This window comes from Heterocephalus glaber, unplaced genomic scaffold, assembly GCF_053883595.1.
Source record: "Heterocephalus glaber isolate CG9 unplaced genomic scaffold, H.glaber_assembly_v1.0 deba00000809, whole genome shotgun sequence".
NCBI classification, from domain to species: Eukaryota; Metazoa; Chordata; class Mammalia; order Rodentia; family Bathyergidae; genus Heterocephalus; species Heterocephalus glaber.
In genome coordinates, this window is record NW_028258163.1 from 3,617,996 (window position 1) to 3,630,737 (window position 12,742).

At 39.8% G+C, this 12,742-nt stretch overlaps 1 protein-coding gene across 12 annotated transcripts in view; it reads left to right on the forward strand.

The window, feature by feature from the left end:
- Nucleotides 1–12,447, forward strand: part of Exd1 (exonuclease 3'-5' domain containing 1) — a 37,549-nt gene extending 25,102 nt beyond the window's left edge. For 10 of the 12 annotated variants that reach the window (XM_087207444.1, XM_021241936.2, XM_087207443.1 and 7 more), the window contains 3 exons: nucleotides 4,520–4,663; nucleotides 5,693–5,884; nucleotides 10,804–12,447. In XM_087207444.1, the coding sequence (XP_087063570.1) occupies nucleotides 4,520–4,663; nucleotides 5,693–5,884; nucleotides 10,804–11,481 (1,014 nt within the window). In that variant the 3' untranslated portion in view covers nucleotides 11,482–12,447. Of the gene's footprint in view, nucleotides 1–4,519; nucleotides 4,664–5,692; nucleotides 5,885–8,919; nucleotides 9,202–10,803 lie in introns of all 12 variants that reach the window. The other 2 variants (XR_015449756.1, XM_004861595.4) reach the window with 2 other exon arrangements.
- Nucleotides 12,448–12,742: the final 295 nt, after the last annotated feature.

The window sequence follows — 12,742 nt, forward strand, 5'->3', positions numbered from 1 at the left end:
TTTTCTTGTAACTAAATATATTATTTCCCTGTTGTTGCCACAACTTTTGTGACCTAAAACAACACAAATTTATTTGTGCAGATCAAAAGTCCCCAAATGGCTTTTCCTGGGCTCAGGTCAAAGTAGCAGCAGGGTTTCTCGTGACGGCTCTCAGGAGAGGATGTTTGCTTGCATTTTCAGCATCTAGTGGGGACTTGTATTCCTTAGCTTGTGGTCCTGTCCTCCATCTTCAGAGTGCAGTGTTCTGATTGCTGCTTCCACCTGTGTCACCTTTGCATTTCCTCTGACCACAGTAAAATCTCCCTATGCTTCCATCTTCAGAGCGTACTTGTGATTACATTTTAGGCCCACTCAGATGATTCAGGATAATCTCATCAAAAGATCCATAGTTTATTTGCAGCAGGAAAGTCCCTTGTGCAGAATTGTCCCCAGGTGGGGTGGATCTGAGAAGGTCTTCAAAGAGGAGATGGGGCCTAGGGCCTTGGGCCAGCACCACAGAAAAGGCTTTCAGGGCATCTTGGTGAGAGGCATGGGCAGGTGTATCAGGCAGAATGAAAATGTGCCCTTAGCCAGGGATTTAGCTCAGTAGTTAAGCCACCCGTTTTGAAAGCTCAAGGACTTGAGTTCCATCCCCCCGTACCAAAAAAAAAAAAAGTAAATGTGCCCTTAGCAGAGTACAGGCACTCAAGAGGCAAGCTACACTGTGGCCTAGGGCTGGGGTTGTTTGTGTTCTTGAGGTATTCCTAAGGTGTTTATTTATTTTTTAAAGTTATTTCCATTTACCTAGTGTCTGTTTCCTTAAGGTCAGGTTGCCCATTACTGGGCTAAAGTAAAAACTGGCTTTATCAACTAGGTTAAAATGCATACCCATTGGTCGGGCATAGTGGCACACGCCTGCAGTCCCAGTACTCTGGAGGATAAGGTCCGAGGATCACTGTGAGTTTGAGGCCAGCCTGAACTACATAGCGAGACCCTGTCTTAAAAAAAAACACAAAAAACCTATTGACAAGATAGCACAAAACTTTCTCTTCACTAAGTAAGAAATTAGTAGCATAAATGAAACAAAGTAGCATATATATTAAAATATTTTCAGGAGGCCAGGGATTTAGCTCAGTGGCGCCATGCCTGCCTGACAAGCCATGCCTGCCTGACAAGTGTAAGTTCCTCAGCTTGATTCCGAGTACCAGAAAAAAAAATTTTTTTTGACTCAACAGAATAGGTAATTTGGGAAATTATTTGGACTTTTCCCTATGTCCCTATTTATCTTCTATTTTGTATTCTATTTCTCTCTCTCTCTCTCCCCCTCCCTCCCTCCCTCTCTCTGTCTTTAAGAGAAACCTATAATATTTGAGAACTATGAATGTCTTCAAGTTTTATCTTTCTTTATGGCAGAGTTGTACTCCATTGTGTATAAATACATTTTGTTTAGCCATTCATCTGAGTAACATTTTGGCCACTTTTTTTTTGGTCTTTTTTGAGACAGGGTCTTACTATGCAGTTCAGGCTGGCCTTGAACTCATTATGTAGCCCAGGCTGGCCTCGAACTTGTAGCAATCTTCCTGTCTCAACTTCCCGAGTTCTGGGATTACAGGCATACACCACCACACCCAGCAGCAGTTCTTATTTTTTTTTGTACCGGGATCGAACTTGGGACCTTGCATTGAACTTGGGACCTTGCGCAGGCAAGGCAGGCAAGGAACCACTGAGCTAAATCCCCGACCCTAGCAGCCATTCTTTTAAGATATGATATAAGCCAGGCATAGTGGTGCACACCTCTAATCCCAGCATTTGGGAAGGCTGTGGTAGGTGAATCACTGGGAGTTAGGGGCCAGCCTGGGTTACATAGTGAGTTCAAGGCCAGCCGAACTACATAAGGAGACCCTGTCTCAAAAAACCCCCCAAAACAAAAAACAAACACTACAATATACAGTGTATTATCATTTTTATCATTTTATCATTATCACAATTAAGTATTATCATTCTCTAATTATTTTGTTATGAAAATTTTTTTCCATAGAAGTAAGAAGAGTGCTTTTATATTTTCTTTATTAATATCTTCATATTATATTATGGTAAACATGAAAAGATTTAAAAAATGCATACTCGTTTGTAAGTGTTTGCAGATATGGTACCAAATTAATACCGGTAGTACTGTTTATTTCAGAGTGGAAATCTTTGGGATTTATGGGTTATAGTATTAGAAGAAAACACAGGCCAAATTTATGGATTTACTGTATCTTTTAATATTTATTTTTATTAGTACATGTTTGCAGTATATAATGATTACATTCATTGGGTTTTACTGTATCTTTGCAGCAATTTAAGAGTGAGAAGCCTAAAGGGAAAAATAAACAGGTGTAAGGATGGAAAAGGCATTGTAACCTTAGATAACTTTGTATCTCAAAGCTGCAGTTTTCTTTTCTTTTTTTGGTACCGGGAATTGAACTCGGGTCCTTGTGCCTGTGCAGCAGGAGGTGAAACCACTGAGCTAAATCCCCGGCCCCAAAGCTGCAGTTTTCTTAAAATTTATGATTTCCTTACCTGCTTCCTACATATCTGTATTGGTTACTTTTCTCATTGCTGAGACAAAATACCCAACACCCAGAGTTGGAGGAAAGGTTTATTTTGGCTCACAGTTTGTAGAGGTTTCAGTCTACAATCTGCTAGCAGCAAGGCAGGGTAGCATGGCAGACAGGCATCGCAGAGGAGAATCAGTTCTTGGCAGGCAAAAGGAAGCAAAAGAAGCAAGCAACAATGGACATGCAACAACCCTCTTTCTATCCCTTATATTCCATCCAGGCTACCTGCCCTTAAGAGTGGGTAGCACTTGCTCCAGGGATTTAGCTCAGTGGTGCTGCCACCTGCCTCTCAAGTGCAAGGTCCCAAATTTGATCCTTGGTACAAAATAAAAAAGTGGGTAAGCACTCACATGCAGGCTGGGGCACCCTTATTCCTACCCAGAACTATGCTAGACCAATCAGTGAACTAATTTTTTTTTTTTTTTTTTTACTGGGGATCGAACTCATGCCCTTGCACTTGCGAGGCAGGTGGTGGCACCACTGAGCTCAATCCCCAGCCCTCAGTGTATTAATTTAGTAATTATACATCCTTGATCTCAGCATCATACACTTAATCTCAACATCACACAGTCTAGATCCAGCCACCTCTGAAAAGCTCCACCTATGACCGCATGAGGCTCTGGGGGGAAATCTAGACACAAACAATAATAGTATCTTTATTTCTTTGTTCTCTGTATCAGTTAACATTAAGAGTTCCGGGGATTTTTTTTTTCAGTTATATATTTTTAATTTTTATTTATTTATTTATTTTTACATTTTTTAAATTACAATATTAAGATCTAGGAGACATTACCACAGATTTTACAGAATTTAAAAGTATATAGAAAGCATATTACAAAAATCTTTTTTGAAATAAATTTGACAACTTCTAAAAAGTACCTTGGAAGACAAATTAATGAAACTAACTCTGGAGGAAATATAAAATTTGAATAGCATCTATTAAAGAAAGTATATTCCTAGCTTGAAAACCTACCTATATGACAACAGCAGGCTCGTATACATTTTAACTGATAAATTATATCAAACAATTAAAGCAGAAAAAAGAGGGAACACTTCTCCCCTCATTTTAGGAAATCAACATTGTGCTAATCCTAAAACTGGATAAAGATAATAGAAGAAAAAAATATGAACATAGATAGAAATTTGTTTAACAAAACGAACTATTAGAAATCAGATCTGGCAGGATGTAGAAAGTGGTTTTGTTATAGGGATGGCAGTGTTGGTTCAGCATTGGAAGATCCACCCCCAAAAGTCATCATTTTAACAGAGGAAAGGAAAAAGCCATATGATCCTGTCAGTAGTTGGAGAAAAAGTATTAAGAGTTCCAGGGATTTGGATGTATCTTGGGGATCATTATTCGTTCTACCATATATAAATAAATAACTACTGCACTTTTTAATTTTATTAGCTTTCCTTACCCAAAACTTCACCAGAATTGCTTATAAGTAGTAGAATAATTCTTTTTTTGGTACCAGGGATCGAACTCAGGTCCTTGCGCTTGCACAGCAGGTGATGAAACCACTAAGCTAAATCCCTGGCCTGGTAGTAGAATAATTCTTGAATTTTATTTTTCTTTTCCGTTCTCCAAAAGCCATGAAGTGTAACAACCTAGCAGGCAAAAAAGTAGAAAAGAACGTAGACACAAACACATGGATAATCTCCTTGCTTTAAAAATTTGTTTTTCAAAATAAGTTGTCTGAACAGCTTGGTGTGATCTATCATGTGGATCCTTGGGGAAAATGGTCTTTAAAGATATCTTTCTTTTTTTGGTACTGGGGATTAAACTCAGGACCTTGGGCTTTCGAGGCAGGTGGCAGAACCACTGGGCTAAATCCCCAGCCCTTTAAAAACATCTTTCTAAAATATTCTTGCTATTTCTTCAATGAGATAGTTTTCTGTTTATATTTGACTGGATGGTTTTTCTTTTTGTATTACCACAGGTAGCAGATGTCTTTCAGTTTTCCATGGAAACTGGTGGCTTTCTTCCAAACTGCATCAGTACTTTACAGCAAAGTTTAATAAGACACCTTAATGTAGCCCCTAAATACCTTTCCTTTCTAGAAGACAGACAAAAACTGACTCAGGTGAGTGTCAGAGGACATCTCATTTGACGATAATTTTTTTCAAGTGTTTTCTGAACAGGATTAATACCCTATTATGTAAAGAAAAGACAGCTGGATATAAGCATATGAGAATCGACAAAATCTTAGTTGTGCCTGAGAGGAACAGTTTGTGGTTTCGGGTGGCTGGCTAAAAGCTAGGATCTAGATTTGTTGGTTATCACCTAAAAAGGACTCTGAAATAAATTTTCAAGTTGTGACAAGGAAAAGTTTTGTGATAATTTGAACTAATGCAATGGAACCAAAATCATCCCAGTTATTTTTCCCAAAGAAATATAAATTTTATTTCCAGGCATGGTGGTGCACACCTGTAATCCCAGCACTTGGGGGACTGAGAATAATTGTGGAGAGTTCAAGGCCAGCCTGAACTACATAATGAAACCTTGTCTCAAAAACAAACTCTGTGTGTGTGTGTGTGTGTGTGTGTGTGTGTGTGTGTGTATTTATTTAATTCTACTGCCTCCAGCTTTTTTTTTTTTGAGACAGGGTCCCACTGCAATTCATGCTGGCCTTGAACTCAGTCAGCCTGGCCTCAAACTCATGGTGATCTTTCTGCCTCAGCCTCCTGAGTCCTGGGATTACAGGCATACACCACTACACCTGGCTGCTGCCTCTAATTTTAAATGCTGAATCTAGATCGATCCACCTACCTCCTCTTTCTCTTGTTTCATACACACATTGTAATTGTGTGTGTAGTAGGGGGGTTGTATGCTCAGAAGGCTACTTATAATGTGAAAGTAAAAGGAAGTAATACAAGAAAATGAGTGTTTTAAATTAAGCAACCCTCTGGGCTGGGAATGGTGGGACATGCCTGTTACCTATCTACTTGGGCGGGTAAGGCAGGAGGATCACAAATCAGAGGCTACCTGGCAATTTAACAAGACTCTATTGCAAAATAAATACAAAATTTAAAAGGGTTGGTAAAGCACTTGCCTAGCATGTGTGAGGTCCTGTCTCAATACCACTGGAAAAAAAATGTTTTGGTGTCTCTAGGAAAATCCAGAAGTGTGGTTCACACGTCCTCTTCCACCCTCTTTACTGAAAATGTTGGCCCTGGAAGTGACCTACCTGCTCCCTCTTCGCACAGCGCTCCTGGATGAGATGATGTCTGACCTCACCACCCTGGTGGGTGGCTACCTAAAGCCCTGCCGGGAGGGGTCTGCAGACCAACTTGCAGGCGCACAGGTAGGTGTGGCTGTCTGAGGCGTCTTCAGGACCCCTTTTTCTATTTCCGCCTTTCCTGGGGAGGCCACGAGGGCACAGTAACACTCTTCACAACCTCACCAACTTTCATGGGGCAGAAACAGTGATAAATATGTTGTTATATATTATATGTATTATATGATAATATAAATATATAGTATATGTATAATATATATTATATATAGAGAGAGAGCGAGAACATGAGAAAGTCCACCAAAAAATGTATACACCAGGAAAAGAAAAACTTCCATAAATATTTTAATATTTAAGACATGAAGCGACTAATATAAGTTACTTTTGTCCTCTGCCATTACAAGAGGTGCTCAAAGTGGTGGCCATGAGCTTCCAGACGTTTATCAGTAGGGCAAACTGCTGAAGTATGTGTACATTTTTTGGCAGTTTCTGTCTCTTTCCCTCCCTCCTTCCCTGCCTCCCTCCCTCCAGCATCTCTCTCTCCTTCTCTCTCTCTCCCCACCATTTTTTATTTTTTATTTTTTTGGTGCGGGGGATCGAACTCAGATCCTTCTGCTTGCGCAGCAGGCGGTGAAACCACTAAGCCAAATCCCCGGGCCTCCTCACCATTTTTTAAATGGTACTGGCCTCAAAGTTGAGATTCTATTACCTCAGCCTCACAAGTAGCTGGGATTACAGACATGAGCCATCACACATATCAACACCTGTGTTGGATCCCCCACCCCTACCCGGACTGGAGAATTGAATTGAATCCAGGGCCTTTTGTGCTGAACTTCATCCCCAGCTCCATTTTTATTTTAAGACAGAGTCTCCCTAAGTTGCCTAGGCTGGACTCAAACTTGAAGTCCTCTTGCCCCAGCCTCCCAGAGTGGTGGGACTGCAGCTATGCACGACAACAGTTTGCCTACACTGGATTATTTTAACAGGCATGATTAGAAGGTTTGTAGAAACCAATAAGCAGGTAAGAATAATCAGGGAATTTTGGAAAAAGGATTATAGTGAAAAAGACTAGTTGTGTCAAATATTAAAACATGTTATAAAGGTGCATTAAAGAAAACAGTTTTTGACTGGTACATGATTGAGGAAGCCAATGGAATACAACTGAGAGCCCAGAAATAAATTCAGTATGTATCTGCCAAGATGGTTTTGATAAATCAAAGGAAAACATAATTATTCTGTAAATGGTCTTAGACAATTGATTTACTATTGTAGGAAAGTAAAATCAGTTACATTGGTCTCATTACATCAAAATAAACCCCATGGATCAAATATTTACGTAAAAAATGAAACTATAATATAAGAAAGAAAGGAGTTGCTGGACATGGTGGCACATGATGGTAGTCCCTGCTGTTTGAGAAATTGAAGCAAAAATATCACAAGCCAGCCTGGGCAACTTAACAATTTTGTGAGAACCTGTCTCAAAAAAAAAGTCAGGGCCTCTACAAAGAAAACTATAGTACTCTGAAAAAGCAGATTGAAGAGGACATCAGAAAATGGAAAGGTGTCCCCTGTTCCTGGATAGGCAGAACCAATATTGTCAAAATGGCCATACCTAAATAAAGCTGTTTCAGATTCAGTGCCGTTCCAATCAAAATACCAATAGCATACTTGATAGAACTAGAGAAAATAGTTCTAAAATTCATATGGAACCGAGGAGACCCAGAATAGCAAAAGCAATTTTGGGCAACAAAAGCAAAGCAGGAGGCCTTGCAATACTTGACTTCAAACCATACTACAAAGCAATAGTGACAAAAATGGCATGGTACATGGATAAAAACAGATATATGGAACAGTGGAACAAAATTGAGGCTACAGAAACATTCCCAAACAGATTGAGCTATTTGATCTTTGACCAAGGGGCTCAAAGCATATTTTGGGGGCAAGACAGCCAATTCAACAAGTGGTGCTGGGAAAACTGGTTGTTTGCAGAAGATTGAAACTGGACTCTTATCTCTCACCGTATACTAAATTAAATCAAAATAGATCAAAGATCTAAACATTAAAAAGGAAACATTAAACCTTTTGGAAGTTAAAATAGGTAAAACTGGCCAGGGATTCAGTTCAGTGGTTCCGGTGCCTGCCTTGCAAGCGCAAGGTCCCAAGTTCAATCTCCAGTACAAAATAAAAAGGTAAAACACTTGAAGACCTAGGTATGGGAAAGGATTTTCTAAACAAAACCTCAGTTGCACAAGAAATAACAGCAAGAATCAACAAATGGGATTATATCAGACTAAAAAGCTTCTGTACAGCATAAGAATCAATCAGTAGAGTGAAGAGACAATGTACAGAATGGGAAAAAAATTTTGCCAACTACTCCTCAGACAGAGGACTAATATCTAGAACAGTGATGGCAAACCTTTTAGAGATGAGTGCCCAAACTGCAACCCAAAACCCACTTATTTATTGCAAAATGCCAACACTGCAATTAAACCTGAATACTGAGGTTTTAGTTTAGAAAAACAACTCATACATTAACATATTTTGTCTTAAAAGAGAAATAAATAATACAGGTCCGATAAGTTCATTACCACTATCTAGAATACATAAACAACTCAAAAAAAATTAAACTACCTAAAATTAAAGACCCAGTCAAGAAATAGACAGAATGGCTAGGTGTGGTGGCACGTGCCTGTAATCCTAGCACTGTGGAGGCTAAAGCAGGAGAAGCACCATGAGTTCAGGGCCAGCCTGAACTACATAGCAAGACCCAAAAACAACAAAAAGAAATGAGCAAGAGAAATGAACAGACACTTCACAGAAAAAAAGACAAATGGTCAACAAATATATGAAAAAATGTTCAACATCTCTGGCCATTAGAGAAATGCAAATTAAAACATCGCTAAGATTCCATCTTACTCCAGAAAGAATGGCAATCATTAAAAAAATCAAACAGCAAATGCTGGCATGGCTGTGGTGAAAAAAGAACTCTTTCCTTGTTGATGGGAATGTAAACTAGCACAAACATTATGGAAGTCAGTATGATGATTTCTTGAAGAACTAAAGTTAGAAATTTCATATGACCCAGCTATCTATCCCCTTTCTAGGTATCTTCCCCAAAGAGTTTAAGACATACTACAGCAATACATGGATACCAATGTTTATAGCAGCACAACTCGTAATAGCTAAATCCTGGAACCAGCCTGTATACCCATCAATAGATGCTTGGATAAAGAGAATGTGATATCTATATATATTGGAATACTACTCAGCTATAAAGAATGACAAATTTAAGACATTTGTAAGAAAATGGATGCACCTGGGAAATGATGCGTGAAATAAACCAGACACACAAGCTTAAATACAGTATGGTATCTCATTTGAGTGAGGTACGGTACAAAGAGAATAATGAAGGATAGAACAAAGGGGACAAGGGGATGGATCTCTTGCAGTAGGGAAGAGGTAAAAGGGAACAAGGGTGAGGGGTGAGGAGGAAGAGAAAGGGAAATAAGTAGAATAAAGATATGCTGCCAGGCGTGGTGGCGCACACCTGTAATCCCAGCACTCAGGAGGCTGAGGCAGGAGGATTGCTGTGGGTTTGAGGCCAGCCTGGGCTACATAGTGAGTTCAAGGCCAGCCTGAACTACAAAGGGAGACCCTGCCTCAAAACCGCCCCCCCAAAAATGCTGTGTACAGGAACCTAATAACCTCAATGAATGTAAACATTATATGTCATAACATGAGCTAATAGTATCAACAAGAATGCAGATTGGGATAGGGGAATGAGAGGGGAAGCGGGGGAAGGGAAAGAGAATTAACAACAAAAAAGAAGCTGTAGTATGTGCATGTAACCATTCCCCAAGATGATTGTAAACTGCATGTACTGCAAACATGTTCTAATAAAAATTTTTTTTAAGTTAAAAAAAAATCTGTTACAGATGTGGCAAGGAGATGGCAGCTTTTCTTTTTTCTGACAAAAAAATGTAATACCAGTTTCCAAGATTATCAAGTATATAATAATCAAAGATTTTAAAAAAATATCTGGGAGTGAAGCTCAGTCGTAGAGTATTTGCTTAGCATCTGTGATGCCTTGGGTTCATTCCCTAGCACCACAAAACAGAAGTTTTAAATTTCCACAGCACAGAAGGCTTTTTTTTTTTTTTTTGAGAAAGGGTCTCCCTATGTAGTTCAAGCTGGCTTTGAACGAACTCACTCTGTAGCACAGGCTGGCCTCAAACTCCCAGCAATCCTCCTGGCTCAGCCTCCCAAGTGCTGGGATTGTGTGCATTGGTGGTATAGTGGTGAGCATAGCTGCCTTCCGAGTGCTAAGATTACAGCCATGCACCACCACGCCTGATAGAAGTCTTTTTTATGTAACAAAATATTTAGAACCCATAACAGACTAGTAAATTTGAATTTAAAAACCTTGTTAGCTGCATGTAGTGGCATGTGCTGTAGTCCCAGATATCCAGTAATCTAATGCAGGAAAATCTCTTGAGCCCAAAAGTTCAGAGTCAGCCTGGGCAATGTGAGATCCTGCCATCACCCCCCCATTTTGGGGGGGAGTGTGTTAAAAACAGTGTACACCTGTAAACCCAGTGTTACAGGAGGCTGAGGCAAGAACATTGCAAATTTGAGCCTGGCCTGGGCATCTTAGCAAATGAGTGAGAACTTGTCTCAAAATTTAAGAAAGGTCTGGGAATGCAGCTCAGTACGAAGGCCCTGGGTTCAGTCCCCACTAACACACATACGCACACATGCACACATGCACGCGCACACACACACACACACACACATAACTGGATTCATTGCTTCTATATTTAAATTGCTCAAATAGTACAATGATTGTTGAATTCACTAGAGGGTGCTGTATGAATGCATTTGAATAGACATTTGATTGCCTACTCTCATTAATTATAATAGAAGTAGTTTTTAAGTACCATATTCACAAGTTTAATTATTGTAAACCTGAGTTCATTTTCCTTTCGTAGCCTACATGTATGGAGCTACCAGAGGAGCTGCTTCAACTCAAAGACTTCCAGAAGCAGCGCAGAGAGAGAGCTGTGAAAGAATACAGGATGAATGCACGAGGACTCCTAATAAGGACCATGCTGCATCCAAAGCAGTCAGAGACAGCGACAGCAGGGAAAGAGGAAAAAGTCAGAGGCTTCTTGTTTTCTAAAGATTCTAGGGAAGATAAGCTTCCAAGTTTGACATCCCATGAATTTCATGAGGATGGGAATTTTTCAAAAGGAAAATTTCAAACAATAGTAAAATCTCAGCATCTACCTCCTATACACAAAGGAGAAGCCAGTGAGGGTTCCAGTAATAAACTTATTTGCCTTGAGTCAAAAGGATCCCAGGATGTGAAAGTAACTCAGACAGAACACTTTATGTTGGCAAAGCATGAGTTTCAGTCAAGTTTTTCTTTGAAAGAAGAGAGAGAACAGTTATTGATTCTAGAAGATGAGGAATATTTGTTGTCCACAAAACCAGATGTTTCAGTACCTCCTTTTCTTCCTCAGGAAAGCAGAGTGTCACCAAACGATACGTTTCATCCTTTCAAAGAAGCTGGGACTTCCACACTCCCTCCCTGTCCGGCCTTGGAGAAGACAGGCTCCTGGATAAGCCCATCTCTAAACCTACCTGAGGGTTTGCAGTTTGCTTAGGCCGTCTGGGGGCCCAGTCCCTGTCATCCAGGGCTCCCATGTGGTGGGTTCAGTTACGCCCAGGCACAGGCTCCAGGAAAATGATATCCTCTTCTTTACTACATTCCTGGTATATGGATTAGGGTGGAAATAAATATATAAATAAGAGAAGTAAAATTTCTGATGATGTCACAGTGCAGAAATGTTTCCAGTGGCCAGAGTAAATTATATCTCATAATTTGGGTTTAGAGGATTCTAAGGAGGGAAAAATCTTGGGCTTAGTGTCAGGAATTATTTATTTATTTTTATTTTTATTTTTATTTGGTACTGGGGATTGAACTCAGGATCTTATATGCTTGCAAGGCAGGCATGGCACCACTAAGATAAATTCCTGGCCCTATAATTTTATATTTTTTGTTCTGTTTTTGACTTTTTTTTTTTTTTGGTACCGGGGATTGAACTCAGGACCTTGTGCTTGCGAGGCAGGCGGTGGAACCACTGAGCTAAATCCCCAGCTCTGGGCTTCTTTTTAGTATATCTGTTATGTAAACTTGAAAATGGACTTCATTATATTGGCCTGGAGTTGATGTATGTTCTTATGGTAAAAGAAAGGTGTGGAGGCACACACTGGTAATCCCAGCACTCAGGAAGGCTGAGAGAAAAAGGCTGGTGAGCTGAAGCCTAGCCTGGGCAACTTAGCAAGACCCTGTCTCAAAATAAAAAGTAAAAGAAAGGGTTACTGCAAAGCCCTGGATTCAGTCCACAGTACTGTGCCCCTTTCCCTCACCAAAAAAAGGGCAGCTTGTATTGAGCCATTTTTCTTTTCTTTTTTTTTTGGTACTGGGGATCGAACGCAGGAACTTGTGCTTCCAAGGCACTGGAACCACTGAGCCAAATCCCAGCCCTTGAGCCTTTTTTCATATTGTGTATTTACAAATTGCTCACATTCTTTTGTGTAAAATTACCAATAAACCTGTTTGGACATTAGGTTACCTCTTTTCTTAATTGGGCTGTGATAGATTTAGAATGTAGCTGGATTTCTAGGTCTGGAGTCCACTTTAGAAATCTATCATTTAAAAAAAAAAAGAAATCTATCATTTGACTCATAGAACTATATTACTTAGGGGAAACTTAGGGACATCCTTATCTGCACCAGCTATTTCTGTTCTGAGTGCTACTGAAAGAATACTCTCCCTTTCCAGACCCCAGAATCCAGGTCTAGTCTGTGTTTAAGAATAATGCAGGTCAAAAGAACAAAACAAAAAAACTCCACAACAACAAG